The following is a 25,008-nucleotide window of genomic DNA, read 5'->3' as shown; positions in this document are numbered from 1 at the left end:
TTTTAAAGCCTTGATTTAAAATTGAGAAGCAATGATTCAGGAGTGTTCAATGGAATTTGTGATGCGCCACGTCTGCTCACTGCAGTTACACGGCACAGGTAAAGAACCCTTCCCACGTTGTTCTTTGGATTATATAAGGCATTGAAAAGATTGCATTCAGGACCAAGAGCTAACTGCCATGCTGGGCTCTGTAACAGGCTGCCACCTGCCCATCCCAGCTGCGGGCCAAGCAGCTCCTCAGCTCCTCCTGTCCTGGCCTGCCCCCCTCCACACCCACTGGCACTGCCCGAAAGCCCCTCCGGCACGGGAGGGCCCTCCCAAGGGATGAGCAGAGGTATGAGGTGTGCCCCTTCCCGAGGGAACAGCAGGGGTACCAGCTGTGCCCCTTCCCCAGGGAACACCAGGGGTACCAGCTGTGCTGTGCCCCTTCCCCAGGAAACACCAGGGGTACCAAGCTGTGCCCCTTCCCCAGAGAACAGCAGGGGTACCAAGCTGTGCCCCTTCCCCAGGGAACACCAGGGGTACCAAGCTGTGCCCCTTCCCCAGGGAACAGCAGGGGGACCAGCTGTGCTGTGCCCCTTCCCCAGGGAACAGCAGGGGGACCAGCTGTGCTGTGCCCCTTCCCCAGGGAACACCAGGGGTACCAAGCTGTGCCCCTTCCCCAGGGAACAGCAGGGGGACCAGCTGTGCCCAGGGATGAGCCGTGGTACAAGGTGTGCCCCTTGCCCAGGGACAAGCACGGGTACCAGGTGTACCCCAGCCACTGCAGTGACTCGAGGTGCCGGTGGAGAAAGGGCATGCACAGAACCCTTTCCACACCCTGAGGTGCTCACACCATCACTCACAAAGCCAGGGAACGACACTTCACAGCCTCCGCTCACTGCTCTCCGGCTCCACTGCCTCGTGTGCTAAACCCTGTGCTGAATCAGAACCACAGTTGAACGAGGGCTCTTGGCTCCCCAATGCCTGCGTGGGCTCTGTCAGGCCTCATGCTAAGCCTCCAAAAAGTCCACTGATCCATGGACTCCCTTCAACACATCAGGGAAAGAGGTCGGCTGCTTTTCCTTTTCTCAGCCTCCACCAACTTCAAACAAGCCTTCTGGCATTTCCTGAAATGACTGCTATATAATATTTAGAGAAAGGAGAGGCCTTCAGGACAGCAAGTTTGATGAAGAATGAATATTGCTTCTGAAAAAGCACAGGACTTCCTGAGGGCTCCTTCCTCCTTCTGTGTCATACACAGCAAGGACAGACTGGTCTTCTTTTAGCAGCAAAGAACAGTTTGGGTTTATACCTAATTTGGGCAATAATTACATCTTGATTAAGTTATTTCTTAATTAGAGTAATAATGTATTACTCACTGTCTCCTCTTCTGTCACTCCAAGGGTAGTTTCCTCCTGCCACATCACTGACTAAGCCGGTTTCTCTAATTCTTTAAGCCACCTTCAAGCAATGAAGTTTTTGTGTCTGTAAGGTTATTCCTTCAAGGAAAAAGTCTCCTAGATTCCCAGCCTAAATGGACTCTATTTTTTTTGTTCAACCTCGTATTGCCAGCTATGGCAAATAACAACTGCAGGTGTTTATGTGCTCTCTAATGTGATTGCTGCACTCTCTAATTCCTTTCCAGTTTGCCTGTATTCCTCTGGTACTATCACAAACCAACACAATGCAAACACAGATCTGCCCAGGCCAACACAAGGATTGCTGCCTCCTACCTCTGCTGTCAGCACCTTTTACTGCTGCATCCGAGAAGGAAGTAATCAAACAATCAATACAAAACCCCAATATCCTCTTTCCTACCACACTAAGTAATGTCTTTTCAGTAATTATTTACTAATTGCTTTATTATCACTGTCTGCAGAAACATGCTCAGGTTATTCAAGGGCTGGAGCAGCACAAATCCTTACAGATACAGAGTAGAAATGTCTCTCCTTTCCCAAGGTAGGACTGCCTTGCCCAAGGTAGGACATGCTCAGCTTGCAGCTTTATTTGAACGTGATCCCTTGAACATGATCCAGCATGCAAACCTAGTCAGGACAAAGCCTGAGAGAGGAGTATGTATCCCTGTTTTCACATCTGGGAGAGAGGAGTATGTATCCCTGTTTTCACATCTGGGAATGCAGCCTCAAGCCGAGCTTCAGATGTGACTCTTGGTGGGTGACTAAAGCCTACTATTTATAAGCAGAAAGAAAGGACCAAATGCATCAAGAAACTTTCCTACTTGGCTCTTTCCAGGCTGCACCTTCATTCCAGTTTGACTCAAGAGCAGCCCCCAGTTCAGAACCGCTGCAGAAAGATTCTGTAACTAGGACTGCTGCCACAAAACCAGCCCAGCCCCGGGGATCCAGGACTGGCTCCACAACACAAACTGTGAATGAATAGTGCTTCTTGTGTGACTGCAGAATAATGTCTGTCCTATCTCTGCAAGATGACATGAATTACTTTCCAAAGGAAAAAATTATTGCAGATACTAATTATATAAAAGGTTATTCCACAAGACACACAAGAAATTCTATTCATGCAAAGATTATGCAGAAGTTAAAGAATTCAACAATGACAATCTGTTCAGATTGGGACTGTCAGCCAGCACTTGCAAACTGAAGTCTAGAAAGCTACAGGACACGGCTCCAATACCTCTGAAAGTCTCTAACTCACCAAAAGTCTTCTTGAACCCTTATCTGCACTAGCAACAGGAGCTAGAAGCCACCATAACACAGTATCGATTCAGCCAGCCTTCCTGCACGAGGACATGGCCTGAGCACCACTGTGGAACTGCTTGTTTCTAGTGGAAGGTGTGGTAGGACCAACACTCCAGTTTGGTACTCTTGCAAAAGAAAACAAAGACAGAACAACTGGTTTGTCATTTGGACAGTCACCAGTATAGCCATGCCTGTGTAATCAGGCATCAGGCCTTACCCCCTTTAGAAGGGCTTGTGGTACCAAAAAGCAGCATTTAACTCTATCTTCTTCTCTAGAAATGATTGGGTTTTGTTTAGAATTTACTGAGAAAGCAGATTTGGGAGCAAGCTATATGGATTATAGAAGAAAAAAGCAGGCAAACAACAAAGTAATGTTTCTTTCCAAGAAATTTTTGTAATAAATCCAGTTCTGCTGAATTAAGTGGAAATTTTACAACCAGACACTTAATAAATTATTTTGGATCACAAAGGAACTGATTAACAACTCGCCATCACTTGCACAACTTTGTGCTTCTCAAAAAGGAACAGGAGATTAAAATTAGTAACTTTTCTTCCTATACTGAAGAAGTTCAGAAGAAAAAAAAATCTGAGTTGTTCCTTTGTCCTGTACTTCTTATATATTTACAGCTTATAATATTTTGATGTGCTTAATGGCAACAGAACTGTTTTGTATGTAGCACTTAGGTGGGAAGTGCAGCTTTTCAGTCCTCAGGATCAGCAGAAATTTGATGCACGTGCACACATTTCAGGGACAGTAGAAGAAACCACTCACAACTGCACCTGCACAGTTTGGGGATTACAGGGGCTTACACCACTGACACTGGCCCTGCAACCAGAACCTTTACAATCTTTATTTCTAAAAGGTTTTAGCTCCAAGCTGTTTCATGTTCTAGAAACTGCAACAAACCGTGATGGCTACAAATCCCAACTTGCCTCATAACCCTGGTTAGAGGACCTGACCTACTCAAAGTAAGCACTTCTATTTGACCCAGAGGACACTTCCTCATATTCTCAAGTGCTTCAGTATTTAATTACACACATTCTAGAAAAAGGGTCATCATTTCCCATTGAACTATGTTCAACAACAGGTTCCACAAACAGCTTTATCCCACTTTCTTATGCTAAATTAAAAGAGTTTTCAGGAAGACAAATTTCCTCACCTGCAAGTACTAACACACTACAATCAAATCACCTCTTAGCATTTTCCAGGAGTGCCGGAGAGTCTGAGAGATATCTTCAGTCATTGTTATAAATCTTTGTCTGAGTTCCGTTTGTAACTTGCTATTGTTCTTATAAAACCATGGCAGAGGTGGGATTCATCTCACCTACACAGCCATGAAGTGTTTGGTGCTGTCTGTAGGCAATGCAGATAGGGAGGCACCTCAAAAACAAAGATCATCCCACTGAGTTTAACAATCTAATTTTGAGATGATGAGTTACATTAGATGAATCCCATCCTTCAGGATTACACAAAAACAGAGGAAAAACCATTTCTGTCTCCAACAGTGGTTAAATGGCAATGCTCAAGGGGCAATATTAGAAAGACATACTGTATTTCCTAGGAGTATTCTCCAGGCCTCCAACTGTTTCCAGTTCATGAGAACTGTGAAGCTGCATCTGGTTCGTGTGTACTTACTAACCTTTGGAGGATTTCTCTCCCATTTCTCTCTTGACCACCCCTGGATTCAACAGAAATTTTTTTGCATCTTGAGCATCTTTTAACAAGACTTTCTACCATTCACAACCCCTTTCCAGCCTGTCACTCACCAGCTTCAGTATGCCAAGACCTTTTACTGAAACACTGCACAAACACTATATCTCCATGCACACTGTCCACAGCATTCCCAAATTCACAGAACTCCATGTCATCCCTCTGCCTTCTCTTTCCCTTCTCTTGGCTTACTCAGTTCTCCTAGTGCAGAAGCCACATCACACCTCTAAGCATTCCCACTGCCCCTCTCATAAGCTTTTCTGGTTCAATTACACACTTTAAGACACAGGAACCCAAAGTGGACAGAGCATTCGGGCAAGATGAGAACCACAGGCAGAAATTAATTTTTGAGCTGCCTTTCAAAAATCAGTATTATCCCTAGTGTTTCCCCCTCTCCAGCCTCACTGCTTTCAGATAATGTATTCTCAAGTGTCTGCTCTCATAACCACCTGGGTTAGCTCACTCTGTCCTTCCTACTTGTCTTCCAAGAGGAAATAAAGATACTATTGTCCTTTGTAAAATGCTCAGAGGCCTACTGAGAGAACACTCTATTCAAGAGGAAGGTGTTCACTTTTACAGATCAATATTTTCATGCAGCCTCAGAAAAAGGGTTCAGGGATGGGCAGCAATAATGACCCAGAGGTCTTGAACAGCTATTCTGTGAGGAATGATGGAGCAGGACCAGGCACTTCAGGTTGGAAAAGAGGTGACTTCAGAGAAATAGAAATCTCCAAAGTCATGAACGGCATGGAAAGGGCAGATAGGGTCTGACTGCTCACCTACTCCTCAGCACAAGAACCAGGTGGTTAGTGCCCAGGAAGCAGGGTAAAACAAGCACACACATGCAGCAAACCTGGGAAAGCTCTCATCAAAGGATGCCACAGACCCAGAAAGGTTCTGGGGAGCCAAGGGGCCATGTTTTTATGCCTCCTCTGTCAAAAGCCACCACCTTTTACATGGGTTCCTTTAATTCTTGCTATGCTGGCGTGGCAAAATAAACAGGGATATTCCCATGGCCTAATTCTTCCTATTTCCAAACATGCATTTTCCAGGCCAAGTTCCAGTTTATTTGGTTACTCTTTTTACAAAAGCTCTTCAGTCGTGTGTTTTTCTGTAATATTAACTACAACTCTTTGGAGAGGGGAGAATGTCTACCCCTAACTTTGGGAGGGTATGTTAATTCATTACACAAAACCACTATGGATTTACACCATGGCATGCTGGTTTGCTCCCTCTTCTTTTCCTAGAGATGTCATTTCTATTTGCCTTTTTTTGTTGTTGTTGTTTTTGACTGCTGCTGAGAGAGTTTCACGGAGCCTTATCTGCATTACTTTAAAAGATCTCTTTCTTGAATGGCACAGATTCTCATGAGCTCATCACTGCACAGGCACAGGGAGTTGTTTATCCCTTGAGCACATTAGTTTATATCTGCTGGTGTCAAGTACCTACAACCAAGTACTGTGAGAACCTTCTGCAACTGCAGCCAGCTTTTGTTTCTGCTACCCTACTTCTGTGATTTTCAGCATATACTGTCACTTCATTACTCAGCCCCTCTTCCAGGCCATTTATAACTTGCTTCAACAACACAAGCCTTAACATGGATCCCCCCAGGAGTGAAGGGTGATCACTCTTCCCTAGAAAAGCTGACAGTCCTTCCTAGACTTTAACCAGGTATTACTGAGAAAGCGACACTGCTACTACTGCTCCATGGCAGTTCATTTCCTTTAAGGAGCATTAACAAAGTCCTTTGTTAATCTCTCTGAAAACCCAGACACAGCAGATTATTTGCTTGTTTGTCTCTCATGCCTTCTTATCCAAGAGCTCCAGACCATCAAACTTTACCAGCTGTAGCTGGACTCCAGCATTCCTGCAGTGACCCACGGAGGTCACTGCAATGGGAACACTTATCAAGGCAGGCTTCCAAGCAGACGTGACCTTGAGCCTCACTGTCCGTGGCAGGACCATTAACACTGCTCTGCAGTCACTGTGCCTTCTGAGAAGTCAGCTTTTACACTGAGAAATCTGTTTTGCTAGATTTACCCTAAAGAAAAATAATCCCCCAACACTAACTTAAATACAACCTCTCCACATTTACAGCAGCAACGTAAGGCAAGCCCACCACTCAAAAATATCTGGGCTAGTATCAATAATAATAATAGTATTCACTGATTTTTAAAAATAAACCTGGGAGTGGACCATAATCTACTGTTTTAAAATACTGTCTTGCCGTTAGTGAATGCAATATTATTCAGTGTAACCCCTCCAGGTTAAGTGACAGGGTTATCTAATACTCCAGGGCCTCTATCCCCTTCACAAACAGCAGCACAGAGTCCCGGAGCACGAGCATAGCAGCAACTGTTGGGGAGCACCAGTGCACAGGCCACGCACAGCTCGTCACTGGGGGTGTCACTGGGAAGGAGAGGAGTTAACAGTACCAGGAAAGATGTCACCCTTTTCAGCTTTTCTGAAATACCTTCCTTCAACTTTCCGTTTGCACAGTCTTGGAACTAAAACTGACCAGACAGGAATTTGTGCCCCATGAGACTGGTTTCCAGTTAGACAGATGAAACAGCAAGAGAGTAAAAGCTCACACAGTTTTTCCACGTAACGCCAGCCCATTACACAGAAATACTTTGCCAACTAATTATTGTTCCAGCCCCATGTCTGTGTAGACCCACCAATCTTGTTCACTTAGCAGGACCCAAATACACTCATAAACACACTGAAGTTCAGCAAGGCACAAGAAAAAGAAAAGTTAACGCCTGAGCTCTGACACACTGACAGAAAATAAGGTGACCAACCAGTACAACACTGGAGGTGAACAAGTTTCAAAAGCACATAATTAGCAAGGCTCGGGGCAGAGGTCAGAAAGCCTGATTGATTGAGCAATGTGTCTCCTGGCTGCTTATAACCGTATATGGAAAGAGATAATTTCATATTAGCAAGATAAATTTATTGTCCCTGGAATGTTAATTCAGTATTAAGAGTATCCATTCACTTTACACGACTTAAAGTGATTTTAAGTGTTAAAATAACAAAGGAAAATTTGTGTCCAACACAGCATTCCCTTGGTCATTAACTTCTGCTGACACTGAGGTTACAATTTACAGATTCCCCGAAACCATTTTTGGAAACTTACTTGGAAGCTAAATTTCTCCTCTAGCAGAGTAGCCATCTGCTAGTGGCCTGCAGAATAAATACACTTTTAATTTAATAACAACTAAAACAAAACAATTGTTTTTATTTATTGCCCATCTACTCAGAGCTCATGCATTTCTCATTGCTTGACATATCCAACTTCTTCAGGTCTCACACATATCACATTGGAGTCACTTAAACCCTCAGGCAATCAAAATTTTGGGTAAAATTCTCTTTGTCTAAGGTGATAGCCCATTTCTCCAGGGCAGCCTCAGTTCCTAGCCCACACCTGGCCCCAGCTGGAGAACTGCTATAGCTATACCATGGGCCAGCAACAAGCACAGTGACACAGAAAAGCTCCAACTCTGCTGCACTCCCCCCCTCTCCTCGGAGGCACAGCCCCAGGAGCCAGGAGCTGCCGTTCCCACCAGCCATACCTTCCACAAGCCCAATCCTGCCAGCCTCCATCTCCCACTGAGAACAGCAGCAGCTGTGGAAATGCAACAAATTACACCAAAAGGTGCAGCATGTCCTGGCATTCAGCAAGTCTGGCACTGCTACAGATTTTTGTGCCTGTGCCTTCGATAAGCCACCCCAGAGGCACAGAGCAGCGTGCTAAGGCAATGCACAGTTTAAGGGAGTATAACTTTTCTGTTTCCCGTCCTCTACCAAGGAAAACTAAAGGTGTTTTAGCCTGACATTCCAGGAAGATTGAGGAAATAATTTCTCCTGTGTCTTTATTAACCCAGGGAGATTTACAAAACAGCAATGAAGCAAAGAGAATTTCCATTAACTTCTCTCTTTTCCCTGTGTATTTAAATAGAAGCAGGTTAAAAAGAAAAGCAATGTAAACAGAAAAAAATAACCAAACAGAAAGCCAGATAAATGCAAAGATTACCTCACTTTAAGTGGACAGCTGTGTTCACATTTGTGTAGATGCATATTCATTAAAATGAAGTAATTTTTAACTAGTTTGTGTTTTACATGGATGACCTTGGGTATTGCCTCTTGCACCCTACCCATACACTATTCTGCAGTCAGAATTACTCATTTCTCCCTCAGCAGAGTATTTGCATGCTAATCAAACACTGATTCATTGTTAACACGCTTAATTACCAACATATTTTTTGATAATATTTTCCAGTATTATCCTCATTTTACTCTGCAAAGAGAATACATCTGTTTCTGGTGCTCAAGCCCTGATTTTCCAAAGTATGTGACATTAGGGAGTGTTTCATGTGGCCAAAGCAAAGCACCTGCTTAGTCACAACTGCCTTGGCAGTCCTAGCTCAGAAATTCCACAAACCAGACCCAGGGACATAAGCAGCAGAGGAAATAAAACAGTGAATTCTGCTGAAAGAATCTTGAACACACATGAAAACAGTTCTTTATGACAGCACTCAACTAGGTTAATTATGGATGAGAAAATTCCCCTCCTCCCGTAGTTGTACTTTGCTGTCCCGTTTCTGACAGAATTGGAGCACAGGATCTAAGCTCTAACAACCTTCAGGAGAAAGCCTGGTCTTAGGGGAAGAAGAACATGCAGTCATTTAAGTCAAATCAGTATTGGAAAACTTTTAGACAACGAAGGCAAGGCAAGCTCTGTCCTGCACCAGGACATGACAAGTTCAGAGTGAAACTCAAGTCAGATTTTCTATGTAATTCAAGGGCAAAGAGGTTCTCTATGGAGAACGGTCCTCACTAAAAACAAAAAAACCATCAGCCAACACTCACCCCACCCATGAAAAAAAAGGGAAAACAAATTCCACCATGCAGCATCATATTTATACCTCCAGGGCTACCAGCAATGAGTGTCAGACCGCAGGGCTCCACCACAGAGCTTTCTGAACTGCCTGAGCCACATTATTCATCACCTGCTCCACAGGTTGCAGCTGAAGGAAATTAAATAGATGCTTTACCAGAAAATCTCTGCAGTGTTTGGCAGTCACACATCAGTCAGCTGTAATTTGAGGAGCTTTGCCACAGCTACCTTTAACATTACACCTCTGTGTAAATTTCAACTACAAAATAATATGATGCGACAGTGGTTGCAAAGGTCTAGGTAATGGAAAGGGGCCATGTGCCACCAGGGAACTTCGACTTTTCTCCTTCATTTTCAGCAAATATAAATCAGTTGCAACTGATACACAGCATTACCCTTTCCAGATATATAAATACTGGGAAAAATCCCAAACAACCCACCACTGTCTCATGCTTCAGTTTCTCAGAATGCAGCAGACATTAAACACATAATTTTACATAACAAAGTCTAACAGTACTGACAATCTCCTCAAAGTTCTCATTAAAATAACCTCCCCCTACACAAACTGAGAGAGCAGACCTGCCAAGCTTGAGAGATTGACAAGAAAAAATCAAGAGAGAAGGTGACTTAAAGAAATGGTTATTCAATTTTTGGCAGAGTTATTTCCTGAAGCAGGCATCACGTCATGTGAGCTAAAGCCATGAGACCACCACCAAGAAAAAAGTGCCCTGCCTTGCAGTCAGCACTTCAACAGCAAACAGCTTGGGGGACTACCTGCTTCTAAAATCCTTCCCCAGCCTACATTGCTGCAAAGATGAGAGCATCCAGCAGCACACCTCCCAGGGTTTCCCTCTTCAGCAGTAAAAAGAGAGTTAATATAATTAGTCCCAGGCTTAAAAATATTTACATTACTTGAGACCAACGCAGTCTGATGACCTGCAGAGAGAATTACTCCGGCAGGAACACCTCCTTCATAAATCATTCCACTCGTTATTCAAACTCAGTTTCACAAGTTTATGCTCAACTTAATCTCGAATTCATCTGCCCGTGAACCAAGGAGTCTGGTAGCCAAAGCTGTTCCCTTTCTCGCTCACGAAGAAATACATCGGAGGAAAAAACTGAATCCTGCTTTCACGACCACGTATTCATTCACGGCTGCAGTGAAGATAATGGAAGGTCCGGCTACCCAGGGTACTGGGGCAAGCGGTCACAGAAGAAGAACAGCCTGAGGACCCCTCCCCGGAGTTAACCTCCAGCTCTCAACAGCCAACACCTCCGGGCCAGCCCGGGCTGGGGACACGCTGTGCTCAGAACCTGCTACGCCTAAACCCCTGGGGACAACTCTCCGGGGACAGCGCACAGCCCCGAGCCGGGACACCACGGAGCCCCGGTGCTTCAACGCGGCGGGGCGAGCATCGCGTCCCGCGTATGCCCGGCACTGCCGGCCCCCACCGCCCTCAGCACACCCCGCCAGACCCTCCAGGACCGAGCCAGCGCCCACAGCGGGACCCCCGCGCCGGCCGCTCATCCACAGACACAGCCCGGGCCCCGCAGGACCGACCCACTGCCCCAGACAGGGCGAGCCCCGGCCCCGGGCCCCGCCGCCCGCCCGCACGTACCCGCCGGGGCAGCGCCCCGTCCCGTCCCATGGCCAGCGCCGCTCCCGCCGCCGGGCGCGCTCCGCCGCCCGCCCCGGCCGCCCCTTCCGCACGGCCGGGCCCGCCCAGCGCCGCGGCCGGGGGCGGGGGGCGGAGGCGGGTCCCGCCTCAGAGAGACCCCGGGCCGCCTCACGGCCCGTCCGCGCCTCCGCTCTGCCTGCGGCTCTGCAATCATTGCGGACGGCGGGTTTTGTTTTTCCCTCAGGAACGCCACCAACGCCCTTACAGAATCACGGAATCGTTAAGGTTGGAAGAGACCTCCAAGATCATCGAGTGCAACCATGCAGCCAGCACTGTAAGCCCTGAACCACCTCAGCCAGCGCCACATCCAGACGCCTCTTGTACACCTCCACGGACCATGACTCCATCACCTACCTGGCAACCTATTCCAATGCCTGGCCGCTGAAACAGTGAAAATTTTCTTCTAATAGCTAATCTGAACCTTCTCTGTCTTGCTTTAGGGCCGTTTCCTCCTGACATCTCACTGCAGGCACAGCAGAGACCGGCCCCACCTCACTACAGCCTCCTGTCAGGGAGTTGTGCAGAGCGATGAGGTCCCCCCTGAGCCTTCTCAAAACTAAACAAACACAGCTCCCTCGGGTGTTCCTCATGGACCATGTTTTCTAGACACTTCCCGAGCCTTGTTGCCCTTCTCTGGATATGCTACAGCCCCTCACTGTCCTTTTAGAGGTGAAGGGCCCAGAAGTGAAAGCAGTGCAGCCTCACCAGTGCTGAGTACAGAGGAGGAATGATTTCCCTGGTCCTACTGGCTACAATGCTGACAGGAGGGTTGACAGGAGGGTTGACAGGCCAGGATCCCACTGGCCTTCTTGGCCATGCTGCTGGCTCATGTCCAGCTGCTGTTGACCAGCCCCCAAGAGTCCCTCCCTGCTGAGCAGCTCTCAAGCCACCCCTGCCCCAGGCTGGAGCTGCAGGAGGTTGCTGTGATGATCCCAAGTGCAGGATGTGGCACTTGACCTTACTGAACCTCACGCTGCTGTCCTCAGCCCTTTGATCGAGTCTGTCCAGGTCTCTCTGCAGAGCCTTCCTGCCCTTGAGCAACACTCTCAACCAGCCTGGTGTCATCTGCAAATTCACTGAGGGTTGCTTCATCTCCTCCAGACAGCTTCCAGCCCTCATTGGCTGGAGGCCGTCAGTAGTGCCCTCCAGCCAAGCAGCATCCTCTGGCAAAAGGTACAAATTAAGAGGGAAAGAGCCCTGTTGGTGCAGCTGGGACAGGGAGGCAGCCGCAGTGCCTCAGCCAGGAACAGGCCCTGCGTTGGCAGCTGTGTTGCTGCACTGCAGATCATGTTGCAATCATCAGACACGATCTGGGGAAGGAGATGCCCAGACACCTGGGCACAGCTGCAGGTAAGCCATGTGATATTCAGGCCAGCCTCGTGAGGCCTTTTCCTAAGGGAGTCTTAGTCTTGTCTGGTTGCAGTAGCCCCTCCCTTCAGTTGCACACACACACACACACCTGCCACCTCACATGCTCTCACAGCTTAGAGCAGCAGCTCAAACTCTTAGCTGGAACACATCAGATTTGTCTTTTGCAGTCCAGTGTATCTCTCTCTCCTTCACAAACACTATCTCCCAGCACTTCTCCTAGTACCTCCCTTCTCAGCCATGCTGTCCCTCTCCAAAAGTCAGACAGATGCCTCCTTTTTGCTGTTCCTCTTCATTTTAGTAATATGTAAATCATGCTATAAACCTGTTAGTATACTCTAAAAACACTAGGAAGCAGTTTACAGAAAAGTCTTCAAAAGCTCTTCTCATTCCATTCTCAGAGATGAGGGAAGCAACTCTTATAATCCACAGCCCCTTCAGATGCCTTTTATTCTTCATTTCTCTGCAGAGAAAAACTAATTTAATGGTACTAAACTACCATAGTCAGCTCAGGAAAAAAACATTATTTACTGCTCACTGCAGGCAGGCAAGATCCAAAAGGGCAACCCAAGCAATCTACTGACCTGAGCTGGCTTGTTGGGACTTTTGCCTCCTTGGCCTGACAGTTCCCTGCCATTCATGCAGGACAGGATGTGCACTCAGTCCTCTGCTGTAGGACTGGACATTCAGGCATGAGACACATGCACAGGCAAGTGGGGCAAGAGGCTATGACTGCAAAACCCAATCCAAGGCCAAACATGGGTCATTCATGTGCTGGAAGAGAATTGTGCTTCAGTCACATGGGTTTTCAAACAGTCTTGAAGGACCAAAAAAAATTACAGTAACATAGTTAAGCATTAACTTGCTGCTACTTACCCTGTAAACAGCAGCATGGCTGATTCCCTTTGTACTCTGGAAAGGTCAGAGCAGTTTTGCTCAGTGAACACTGAGTTTAATTATGGATATTGAGATGCATCATGAGTAGTGTACAAGTACTAAAATACTATGACATAAAAGAAGCCAAACTTTATAGACTCTATTGTGCACCAGTTCACTTGGGATAAAAGACACATAGAGTATGAGAAATGAGCCCGAGTCAACAAACTCAGGAAATACAATTACAGTATCAGCTTACCTTGCCTGTCTGGGGATGAATTTGGGTGGGCAGGTGTCTCAGGAAGCCCCTCGAGATGGTGTACCCTGGGTGAGGTGGTATCTTCCAGAAAGTCATGGACCTTTCCTGTCTCTCACCCCCTTCCTTTCAGAAAGTTGGAGAGATGGCAAACACAAGAGGTTGCTGTTCTCCCCCAGAGAGTTGGAAAGCTTTCCCAGGAGAGCTGCTGGACCAATGAGTTCTTGCACTACTCCAGGTAGGTCTAAGCAAAGTTAGTGAAAGAGCCAAGTGCACCCAAAGTGTGCTTTTCCCCTGGAGACTTGTGGGGTTTGGAAGCCAGAGGAATTTTCCCCTTCACTTCAGCTGGGTTTGGACGAGCCCCAAAACACACAGAGTAATGCAACACTATGAAATTATGAAATGTAGGAGACAACACTCATATTTTCTTAGTATCAAAAGAGAGGCCATTATGTAATGCTTGCTACCATGGAGGAACAGGAATGTCTACTTGGTTCCATGATTACAGAGGAAGCACTAGCAAGTTAATGCTTAACTATGTCTTTGCAATTTGGTTCAATCCCAAGACTTAAAAAACCTCCAAACCAGTCTTGAAGTGGAAAGTCTGGAGTGGTTTTACTACGTGACAATACGAGGCCACCCTACAATCCAATCCGCCGCCCTTCCAAAGCAGGAAATCAGTGCTCTCCAAAGAGGAGCCTGTCAGTCCGCGAGGAAAAGGGGAAACACCCGAGTTCTCACCCCGCCTCGTACGCGCTTGTCCGCTTGATATCAGTGACTCTTCCTGTCCCGGTGTGCTACAAAGTTACAGAAGCCAGGGCTTTGGCTATGTCAAAACCACGCCCGCCTGAGGCTGAACTGGCCCGACTCGGTGTTTTACCAGCTCAAACTCCAGGTGGAAGCGTGCGCAGCCACTGCTCGTGCTGCTCCACCACCACTTAGTGGTCTGTGAGCCACGCGTGAGGGATAAATACAGCTTGTGCTGCTCCCCACTGGGCTGGCCGGGGAGGTGCGGGCAGCGCTCGGCGGGAGCTGTGCTGCCGGATCAGCCGGACAGCCCTCCTTGCGCAGCCTTCCCTGTGCAGCCCGGGTACCCCCGCAGGGGCTCCTGCCCCGCTGTACAACCCCACTCTGGGAGTGTGACGAGCCCTCCTGACCAGTTACAGACCGGGGTGCTCATCGCTGTGCCAGCGCTACTGCCCACAGGGAAGGTCCCGCTGGCCAGCTATAGAATCACGGAGTCAATCGCTAAGGCTGGAAAAGACCTCCTGAGATCATGGAGTTCAACCTGGGGCTGATCCCCGCCTTGACAAGCAGACCAGGGCACCGAGTGCCACGAGCAGCCTTTCCGTAAGCACCTCCAGGCATGGGGACTCCACCGCCTCGCTGGGCAGCCCGTTGTCTAGTGTCTAATCACCGTTTACATGAAGGAATTCCTCCTGATGTCCAACCTAAACCTCTCCTGGTGCCATGTCCCCTTGTCCTGTCCCTTGTTCCCTGGGAGCAGAGCCCGACCTCCCCCTGGCTGCACCCTCCTGTCAACCGGCAGCTGTGGAGAGCAGGAAGGGCCCCTCTGAGCCTCCTTTTCTCCAGGCTGAGCCCCCTCAGCTCCTCCTCTCAGACTGGTCACCCTTTCCTAGCTCCGCTCCCTGCCCTGAACTCGCTCCAGAACACCTGCAGGGACAGTGACTCCACCACCTCCCCGGGCAGCCCATTCCAATGCCTGGCCACCCTTTCTGTGAAGAACGGCCAAGGCTGGAAAGGATCATCGGATGTCACCGGGTCCGACCTCCCTGCTCGGGTGGGGCGGGAGGGGACCACGGGAGGTCAGCGGCAGGGTGCCGCAGGGCAGGGCTCTCGCAAGCCCGCGGGCGGCGGCGGTGAAGGGGCGGGCCCGGCTCCCGCCGCCCCCGGCCCGTTGTGTCCCCGCGAGCCCCGGAGCCGTGTCCCACCCACGGCGCAGGCGCGGCCGTGACGCACGGGAGCGCGGGGCGGTGACGCGGCAGGCGCGCGGCGGTGACGCGGCAGGCGCGCGCGGCGCCCGCTCAGTGCGGCGGTTGGCGATGAAGGTGGCGGTGGCCGGGTGCTGCCACGGCGCCCTGGACAAGATGTACGAGACGCTGGAGCTGCTGCAGCGGCGCCACAACGTGCGGCCCGACCTGCTGCTCTGCTGCGGGGACTTCCAGGCCGTGCGCAACGAGGCGGACCTGCGGTGCATGGCCGTGCCGGCCAAGTACCGGCACATGCAGACCTTCTACCGGTGAGCGCCGCCGGCCCGGCCCCGGCCCCCGACCCCAGCCGACCGACGCGGGCTTGGCCGGGTCCAGCAGCTGCCGTGTCTCCGCAGGTACTACTCGGGCGAGAAGAAAGCCCCGGTGCTCACCGTGTTCATCGGCGGCAACCACGAGGCTTCCAACCACCTGCAGGAGCTGCCCTACGGCGGGTGGGTCGCGCCCAACATCTATTACTTGGGTAAGGTCCCTCCGCTCCAGTCCCGGTCCCCCGGTGGTTTCCCCCTCTGCCCCCGGCCTGCCCTGCCCGGCCCCTCCGTGACCGCCCTCCCGTGTCCCGCAGGTTACGCGGGCGTGGTGCGGTTCCGCGGCGTGAGGATCGGCGGCATCTCGGGCATCTTCAAGTCTCACGACTACCGGAAAGGTACCGGGGCAGCGGCGAGGGGAGGGGAGAGCCGCGCTGTTGTGTGAGGGTCTGGCTGTGCTCAGCTCCGAAACGTCTCTTAGCCTGGAAACCACCCTTGGTTCAATACATGGATTTTTCTAGAGTTGGTAGATGAGTCTGTAGCTGCCCGGCGACCACAGCAAGGCACCTTTGGAACGTTGTTGGGACAGTGTTGATTTTTCCATGGCAGTGTCCTTTCAGTGAGCAGTGCAACACTGATTTTCCTTGAGTGAAACAGTCAGTTTATAACTGTGACACTACATAAGTGTATTGTTCTGCCCTGAGGTTTAGGGCCAGTACATCTGGTTCCTCCTGGTTATGTGGGTGGATATTCAAGAGTTCTTCCTGGGAAGGGTGTCACAGACGATAGCCCATGTCAGTGAGTAAGTAGAAGATAGTTTATTCTTTCTGATCTCAGCACTTCAAAGAGTGGTCCTTGTGCTTAGTGTACTGTGCTGTCTTTACTAACAAACAGCTTCAGGGAAGCTTTGCAGGTGGCTCTCAAGCTGCAAAGTACTGAACCAGTTTTCTAGAACACTTGTTTCTGTCTAATACTTGCCAACACTAATTCAATTTGCTGTCATTGAGGGGGCACTTTATATGCCTGGATATTGCATGAGGAAGATGAGACAAAATTCTTCAGGCAATAACTAAAATAGCAATTTTTCTATTAATTCTGTGGAGTATGCAGGAGCTATGCTAGGCATTCATGTGTTTTGTCCCAAGGCAAAGTTGGAAACTCATCCCTTATGCCAGGGTATGCTGGTGCTTCCGGAGCCTGTGGTGCCTGTGGACAGTGACTGGGATGTTTAGGCTGCTGCTGAGCCTGTTAAGCTGTAGTTTCATGGTGGGTGGCAGCACTCCGAGCAATCATGAAAAATCACAGTCTTGTGTTTGGGGTTGCTCTAGGTGCCTGTGTGACCCCAAAAAGCTGCTGTGTAGGAGGGAACTAGTGATTCAGACAACTATTCTTGTTTTCAACATTTCAGGCCACTTCGAGTGCCCACCATACAACCAGCAGACCATCAGAAGTGCTTACCATGTGAGGAATATTGAAGTCTTCAAACTCAAACAGGTCCGTGAACAGCCTCTTTTTATAAACAAGGGTAATTTTGATTAATTTGGAAGTAGAAAGTTAAAGCTACTCTGATCAGGTATGCTGAATATTGAACATGCTTTAACAGGTTGATCAGACATCGGAGGGGTGTGTGCTTTGAGGAGGACCATTATGCTTAGCCATTATCCCTTTTAAATAAAGCTTTAAAAATTTTAATGGGGAAGAAGATGCCTTTGATTGTGGGCAGAGGACTTGCTCTCTATCTATGATTTCCTCTGAGTGCCTGACTTGGGGTGATGATATGAACTCTTTCATAAGGCAGTATAAAGCACAGCTGGCTGCCTCAAGTGATTTCTAAACTCCTTTGTCAGTACGTTGTATTTATGCCATGTGCTTTTTGGCCTGACAGCTGAAGCGTCCCATCGATATATTTATGTCACACGACTGGCCAAGGAGCATCTATCACTATGGGAACAAGAAACAGCTCCTCAAAATGAAATCCTTCTTCCGTCAAGAAGTGGAGAGCAACACCTTGGGAAGCCCTGCTGCTTCAGAGCTTCTGCAGCACCTGAAACCCACCTACTGGTTCTCTGCACATCTCCACGTTAAATTTGCAGCTTTCATGCAACACGAGGTAAAGGGGGACAGAAAAGGAATGTATGTGTCCCAGGCACACTTTAGAATTCTCATGCAGGTAATCATGTCCAGAAAAGCAATTTAGTGGTTTTTTTTCTTAAAACTCAGTTAAAACCATGAAAGATTAAGTGGTGTTAGGACTACTGTTTTATGTAAAGAGACCTTATAAATGAGGGATGTAAATTACTCCTGATTTTCTTTTAAGAACAGCATGAAATAGCTATTGTTCCTGAAACTTGTTAATTTTACTGTATAGAAAAGCACTCTCCTGCTCTGTTGGGGAAGCAGATAACTTCACAATAGGTGAGAAAAAGGAGGCAACTTCAAAAAAGCTGGTAATGGAATGATTGAAGAGAGTGGTTACCTGAGGGTGAGAGGATCCCCTGTGGTACAGATTTGCAGGTCTGGTAGCCCAGGTTTAAGCCAAAAACCAGCCTGTAGTTGAAGCAGTTATAATGAAGTGGTGCCATTGCTGTTCCTATTTGCAATTTATTTATCTGTGAAAATGTAACTCCAGACCTTGTAGGATCAACAAGTGTGTTCCCAATTAAGTTACAGTTTTTCTTTTTCCTCCAAGGCTGAATATGCTCAGCTGAAATTAGTGCTGAAATGTAGCTCTTGTTTTATCTTGCTATGGTCTGCATCCTGCTTCCTGCTAGACTCGCAGTGAAGTCTGTCATTCTCTTTGTCCCTGCTAATTTTCTATTTCAGAAAGTATTTTTTCTGTAGAAAGTATGCCTTTAAACCTGTCTATTCAGCTTGTTTAGAATGGTCAAATTTCACATGAGTGCTAATGATTGTGTTAACACCATTTGCTTCCTAGGCAAACTCCAAAGAAGAGCTACCAAAAGCAACCAAGTTTCTGGCTCTGGATAAATGCTTGCCACACAGAGACTTCCTGCAGGTGATGAAGATTTTCACTTTAAGTATTTCATTTGTTTGAACTGCTAGTGCTGTTCTTAGGTATAAGATGAAGAATAGTGCTGATAAGTGGAAGAATTTTAAAGAAACTAGGAATGCTGGGTGTATGGAATGGTCTTTGTAGGATTTTGTCCTGAACTAAGCAGACTGTGTTGTGTAGGTGCAGTGTTTCCTTAATCCTGCCATTTCCATCCAGCTTAGAACAAGTACCTGACTCTAGTGGATGAGTCTAAAATAGTTTGCTGTGAGAGTGAGCTGCTGACAGTGTGTTTTTCAAATGCACTCAGGTGTTTTACTAGTCTTAGAGTAGCTTTTTTTTGGTGTCCTTTGGATGTGTGGTGGGATCCATTTGCCCTAGTAAATACCTTTGAAGGTAGAAGAGAGTATGAGGATGAGCTCTGTCTGTCCAAAGGGACGTGAATGCTAGTCCAGACTTAAAATCCTAGAACAAAAACTGATCTGGATTAGTATTACCTCCAGCAGCATGGAGGGTTTAACTACTTTGTGGAGTATTTAAATTTAGAGTCTGACTAGGGCTTTGGCTAACCCACATGGTTTGATTTGGGTTAATGTCACTGAAGACAAAGTAATCTGAATTTCACGTCATCATAAAAGAGTTTAAAAATATTTCCTCCTTATTCATAGCTGTGCTAAGAGTGGTGTTCATACAGCAGAATGACTGTTCTTGTCAGTTCTTGGTTTGTATCCACTTAGAAGAATCTCGGTTTGGAAAAGAGATGTCTGCCAAAGAAGGCAGGAATCTCCCTTGGAATAGAAAATATGGCCCCGTACCCTACTAATTATTACAGCTTTGAAATTATGGGGCTTTCAGGCAAAGATACGAGAAAAGCAATAACAGTTCTTCACTAGAAAATGTGTATTTATATTCTCGGCCTTCTCTCGGCCGCAGGCGCTTTCCCGTCGGTGCAGTTCCGCTCACAGCCAGCAGGGGCGCTGGTGGCTCCGGGCCGGGCAGGGCGGGGCGATGATTCCCCCGCGCCTGCAGGGGGCGCTGTGGCGCGGGCTCGGCCGCCGCTCTGCCCGTGGGCGGTGGCGGGAGAGAGGGAAAAGGGGCTTCCCTCGCACCCCGCCAGGGGCAGCCGGGCCGGTGCCTCCGGATGGCGAAATGGCTGCGGCGGGAACCTCGGGCAGCGGCTGCAACGGCAGGGCCAGCAGGCCTCCAGGGGCAGTGAATGGAAGTGTAGCACTAAGCCCCAAGTGGTGGCAGAGGCAGACGGAGTGGGGCGTCCCGGTGGGTGCTGGGTTTTGGGCTAAAGTGCAGCAAAAAACCCGAAGCAAAGGCAGAAAATGACCAGGGCCTTGCAGTGGCAGCCGGGCTCCTGAAGGCAGCTGGGAGACGCTCCCTTGGAGTGAGGAGGAGTTTTTCCCTGAGGCACCTGAGTAGATGTGAGGGTCCTTCCCGGGGAGGCTGGGTGTTAACAAGGTCCCAGCCCCACGGCCGCTCTGTGAGCAGAGGCTCACCCACAGTAAGAAAACCAGTGAAGGACAGAGCTCTGCGGTGGCAGTGAATTCTCCCTGCAGCAGCAGCCGGCACCGAGACCACAACCCTCACCTCTGATCTCTGAAAGTGAGAGAGGGCCAACCCCAGCCCCTCACCCCCAGCCAAAATCTGGCAGTATCGCTGCTTTTCCCAAGAGAAAACCCCCCAGCTAAGATATGTAGCAAACTGCATCCTCTTCCTTGTCCTGGCCACATCTTTTTTCTCTTAAGTATCTGTTGTTCCGGTCTCTTAGGCAACAAATGGGAGAAAAATTCCCTAAGAGACACAATATAAAAAAAACCAAACATCTCCTACCCTCCAACAGAAGGCAGCATGAATTTAGAAACAGACAAATTCTATTTCTAAGTTGCATCACTGTCCAGTTGCTGGCAGTAACGGAAGGGAGTGTGTTCTGTTTTTTAATTGCTGTAAGCTGAAATTTAGAAATGCTTTTTTTACTGTTACTGATTGGCCTTTGTTAGCCCTTCATCGGGGGCTAGCTTGAGAGGACTTGTTTGGCTGAGACCACTAGCTCAGTGTACTTTAAACTTCATTAAGACTCTGTACAGTGAAAGTAACTTTTGAGACTTTAATCAGATTCTGGTGTCAAGAGAAATAACTCACTTCATCTGTTTTCTGTGTGTTTGTAAGTAGATAATAGACGTGGAGCATGATCCCAATGCAGGCGACTCGCTGGAGTACGATGCCGAGTGGATTGCAATCCTCAAGGCCACCAACAGTCTTATAAATGTGACCCCGAACTCCTGGAATATGCCTGAAAATAATGGCCTCCATGCCAAGTAAGTTGTCTGCAAAATAGAGGGCAAAGTGTGGTTTGTTTGTTTGTTTTTCTGGACTGGAAGTGAAGTTCTTTTGGAGTTGTGTTTCTGTTCTGCAGCCTGTGATGCCTGTAGGACTTGCTAAATGCCTTGGAAAGAAAAGGGGATGTTGACAGAAGATGTAGTCTAAAGCATACAACTTCTCTACTGTTCTAGCTGGGCAGTTAGTTTTGTTTTGCAAACTTAGATACCAGCATTTGAGGGATAGAAACTATACCATGAAGCTGAAAATCAGGCTGGGTCATGGGCATGGGTTGACATAATACGCTAATCCTTGGTGGGGAGAAGGGTGTCTCAGTACTGACCAAAAGAAAATTAAAACCTTCCTGAAAAAGCATTTGAGGAATAAAGTGTCTGTTGTAAGATGAATTTATAATCCATCTGTGAAGGTTGCACTCTGTGGTGGGAACAGACAGTACCTTTTGCCTTGCTGCACTTATTTAAACTTTATGCACTTGTTTAGGTGGGATTACAGTGTGACAGAAGAAGCCATTAAAGAGGTGTTAGAAGAGCTGAACCATGACCTCAAAATTCCTTGCAACTTCACATTGACAGCTGCTTGTTACGATCCCAGCAAGCCCCAAAAAAACATGGAGCCAGTTCATACCATCAATCCACAGACCACCGAGTTCTGTGCCCAGTTTGGCCTCACTGACATCAACGACAGGATCCAGCAGGCTAAAGAAGAGAGCTCAGGACGAGGTGAATGTGAAGAAGAGGAGGAAGAGGAGATGGACAGTACTGGGTCAGCAGAGGAACCCAGTGAATACAATACAGATAATTCTGGCCTCTCATCCTTTAATCCAGACGAAATAATGCTGGATGAAGAAGGTGGCGATGAAGACTTGAGTACGTGTTCTGTAGATCCCTCCCCTGATCACGCTCCCGAGTTCTCTACGAGCTTCTCCGACATCCGGGTCATGCCAGACTCCATGGCGGTGTCGTCTGACGATGCCATGGACTCCAACAACGAGGAACTGGAGAAGTCTGGCGGGAGCAGGCAGGGGGAGGAAAAGAGCTCCACTGAGAGGTCGTTAAAGCGCATTGGTGGTGATGAGAACGGGAACAGTGGCGTTAAGAAAATCAAGAGAAGGAACCAAGCCATCTATGCTGCAGAGGATGAAGATAAAACAGATTAATAGTTCACAGGGTGCGTAACTAAGTTCTCTCCCAGCCTTTCTGTGGGAAGGTGCTGAGAATTGTACTGGACTATATGTGCTTTTAATGTTACATGATCTTAGTCATGTTACTTTCCTAAGCTCAGAGGCTGGATGTACTTCTCACAGGGAAGGTGATTTACAAGGAATAGACATCAACGGAAGAAGCTGAGGTTTTTCCAACAAAGTACTTTATCAAAGGATGTAAAGCTCGTATATCCTTGATTTTGTTTCAGTTCTTGGTGTATGGTGTACACCCCATATCTTCAGCTGAACAAGACTCACCGTGCTTGTTTAACAAGAACTTTTAAACTGTAGCCTGAGTCCAAGCAAGAGGATGTCTGACTTACAAGACTGAGTGATTTTATTTTATTGCTTTTATCTTGTTTTATACTGAACTGTTAATACAAATAGCTTACACTATAACCCTGTGAATGAAATTTGAAAATAGAGTTCCCGTGATAACAAAACAGCAACAGAAGAAGGAAGATTTTTGTTTCTGGTGATAGTCATACCACAGAAAAAGTTTGTGGTTGTAAACAAAACAATATGTGTTGTCCAGGATTGGCTTTTAATTGCAGTTCTGATAGCAAAGCAAGTCTCTTGATTTGGAGGATGACGGTTTTATGGGGACCATGGAAAGGTGCATCTCTGTTCTTAAAAATTCTTTTTTGTTCTGTTTATTGAAACTTGAGAACAATGTCTTAAAATGGAAGGAGTTGGGAAGGACAGCTTCCTAAATGTGGACACCACCACTCTCTCAACTCTGACTGATTAGGGCTGTGTTTTGTGTTCATACAAGGTGGTGGGGGGTAAGTTGGCTGAGGCAGTAACATCTCCCATTATCATTAGAAGCACTTTTCAGTTGTCATTTCAGTAGCTGTAACTTGCTGAACTTTTAAAACTGGTTTTGGAATCTTCCAAAGCACTTTTGTATTCTTCAGCTGAGGGAAACAGGAGCTGCCAGCATAGAGACCCTCTTGGAAGTTTTCTTTTTTATTTTTTTTTGCCCTGAATTACTAGTAAATCGTACTCCTTTGGCCTAAGAGGCCACGGGGATAAAACTGAGTGAATTCATGAACATGACAATGTTTTCAAGCATATGTCATTAGACTCATTAGCCTTCCTGACGGATGGAATTCTTAGATGGAATTCCTCATGGCTGTGCTGCCCCGAGAGCAGAAGTAGCTCCTGTGCTTTTTCCCCTCCAAGGCACAGGCACTGAGAAGGAGAAATCATCCTGACAGGAACAGGGAACTGGACAGGGAGCAGTGAGTGAAATACATCCGTGAGTGTGAGTTGTGTATCAGGGTCCGGAATTAATCTGTCTTTAAATCCCATCCATGGTCTGGAGTTTGTCTTGCTTCTTTTCCTGTCAAGCAGTTCACTCCAAAAACTAAACATGTTAAGTATTCAAGGGCTAGAAAAGGGCATAATTAATGCTCTCTACAGTTCAATTAACAGCTCGTATGTCAGAACAGCCACCGAAGAGTTGTGCCGAGGTATGAGGAGGAACTGGGAGTAACCGGGGTGTGACAGTCAGGGTATGTAAAATGGCTGTGAGCTGTCAGGTAAGTTATTGAAGCAGATGAGTCTCTTTACGGGTCCTGGGTCTGCAGTGGTAAAATCTTTATCATGCTTCATGGTCTAAACACTATAATGGAAATAAAGTATTTTAAATATAAATTCTGTTATGGACTTGAAAAGCCTCCCAGGGAACCTAAACATGGCATTGAGCTCTCAGGGTCTTTGCACAGGAATAGAAGATGTATCTTGCATGTAATCGACTTCACACTCTGATTCCTTTTGTTTTTAAAATAAACTTCTCTCTTATGTTGTCCCATGCCTTTCCCCTTCTGATAAATGTGTTTCTAGAAGGCAGGAGACTTAGGCTCAATATACAATACTGATTCTTGAACCTTTAAAGATTTTTTTAATAAAGTATTTCAGCAGAGTCCAGCTGGTAAATAAAATGAACATAAATGTTTTCTGAGTGTGAATCATGTCTGACCTCTAGAGTTGCCGTGCCCTTTCTTGCAGTTGTGCACACCCTCTTTGCAGTTTGCAGTGTCTTCCCCTACCTTGCTTTCATCCATTATGGATTTTCCCTGTCGGCAGGATTCTCTGCTGCTAGGAGGATTCAGTAGAAGTGCTGAGCTTTTCTAGTCAAAGCCAGATACTTCAAAAAGGAAAACTCTAGGGAATCCTAATAAATTTAAATTGGCTTTTAAGACCCAGAGTCTCCAGTCCTCTTTAAAAAGATTTAGTCTCTCTGAAAACTTTTGAAATTTTGATGAGAAACCTTTGGAAAACCTTTCTCTGTACAACCCTTGTATTTTTTCAGTGTGTGCACTTAGTCTAAAACTATTTTTGCTGTTACTAGTGCTTGAGAATAGTGTTCACCTGTTCCATCCCGGGCCAGCACACAGGTTTTTTCACAGCATGTCATCAGTCTGCTCAGAGAGAAACAGGAAGGAGGTATAGCCGTGGTTCATAATGGAGTATTTTTAAATTAAATCTATGAAAGTCACCTTATGACTGCATCCTAAGGTATGTTTATTGTGCTACTGTTATCCTGTGCAGTCTCTCGCAGCTGCCAATCCTCTTTTCCTGGGAAGGGCATAGGTTGAGAGGTATGAACCCGAGCCGCGATGTTTCTGCTATCTTTTCGTAGTTTTACCATCCTCCTCTAGTTCTGACTTCAGGGGCAGTACAGTCAGTGCCCCATGCCC

General features: G+C 47.3%; 2 protein-coding genes across 3 annotated transcripts in view; one reads left to right on the top strand and one right to left on the bottom strand.

Moving 5' to 3' along the window:
* PPP2R3A (protein phosphatase 2 regulatory subunit B''alpha) overlaps positions 1–14,983 on the bottom strand; it is a 54,854-nt gene extending 39,871 nt beyond the window's left edge. Inside the window, exon 1 of one of the 2 annotated variants that reach the window (XM_038146403.1) lies at positions 14,231–14,983. The gene's annotated coding sequence lies outside the window, so the exon portion shown is untranslated. Of the gene's footprint in view, positions 1–10,929; positions 11,019–14,230 lie in introns of those variants that run through there. The other variant, XM_038146402.1, reaches the window with a different exon arrangement.
* Positions 14,984–15,483: 500 nt separating this feature from the next.
* Positions 15,484–24,244, top strand: DBR1 (debranching RNA lariats 1). Its single transcript, XM_038146411.1, has 8 exons — positions 15,484–15,749; positions 15,837–15,961; positions 16,064–16,144; positions 17,155–17,240; positions 17,632–17,856; positions 18,682–18,762; positions 20,935–21,080; positions 21,583–24,244. The coding sequence occupies exons 1-8, from the start codon at positions 15,553–15,555 to the stop codon at positions 22,256–22,258; spliced, it is 1,617 nt and encodes a 538-aa protein (XP_038002339.1). The 5' UTR covers positions 15,484–15,552; the 3' UTR covers positions 22,259–24,244.
* The last annotated feature ends 764 nt before the right edge of the window (positions 24,245–25,008 follow it).

Source organism: Motacilla alba, chromosome 9 (genome assembly GCF_015832195.1).
Source record: "Motacilla alba alba isolate MOTALB_02 chromosome 9, Motacilla_alba_V1.0_pri, whole genome shotgun sequence".
Lineage (NCBI taxonomy): Eukaryota > Metazoa > Chordata > Aves > Passeriformes > Motacillidae > Motacilla > Motacilla alba.
This window is presented reverse-complemented; position numbering and strand designations above follow the sequence as displayed.

Excerpts from the sequence above, each read along its gene's own strand:
- DBR1 (XM_038146411.1), top strand. The coding sequence starts at position 15,553 with ATGAAGGTGGCGGTGGCCGGGTGCTGCCACGGCGCCCTGGACAAGATG. Across the intron at positions 15,750-15,836 it reads CACATGCAGACCTTCTACCG|GTACTACTCGGGCGAGAAGA; the intron begins GTGAGCGCCGCC and ends GTGTCTCCGCAG. Across the intron at positions 21,081-21,582 it reads AATAATGGCCTCCATGCCAA|GTGGGATTACAGTGTGACAG; the intron begins GTAAGTTGTCTG and ends GCACTTGTTTAG.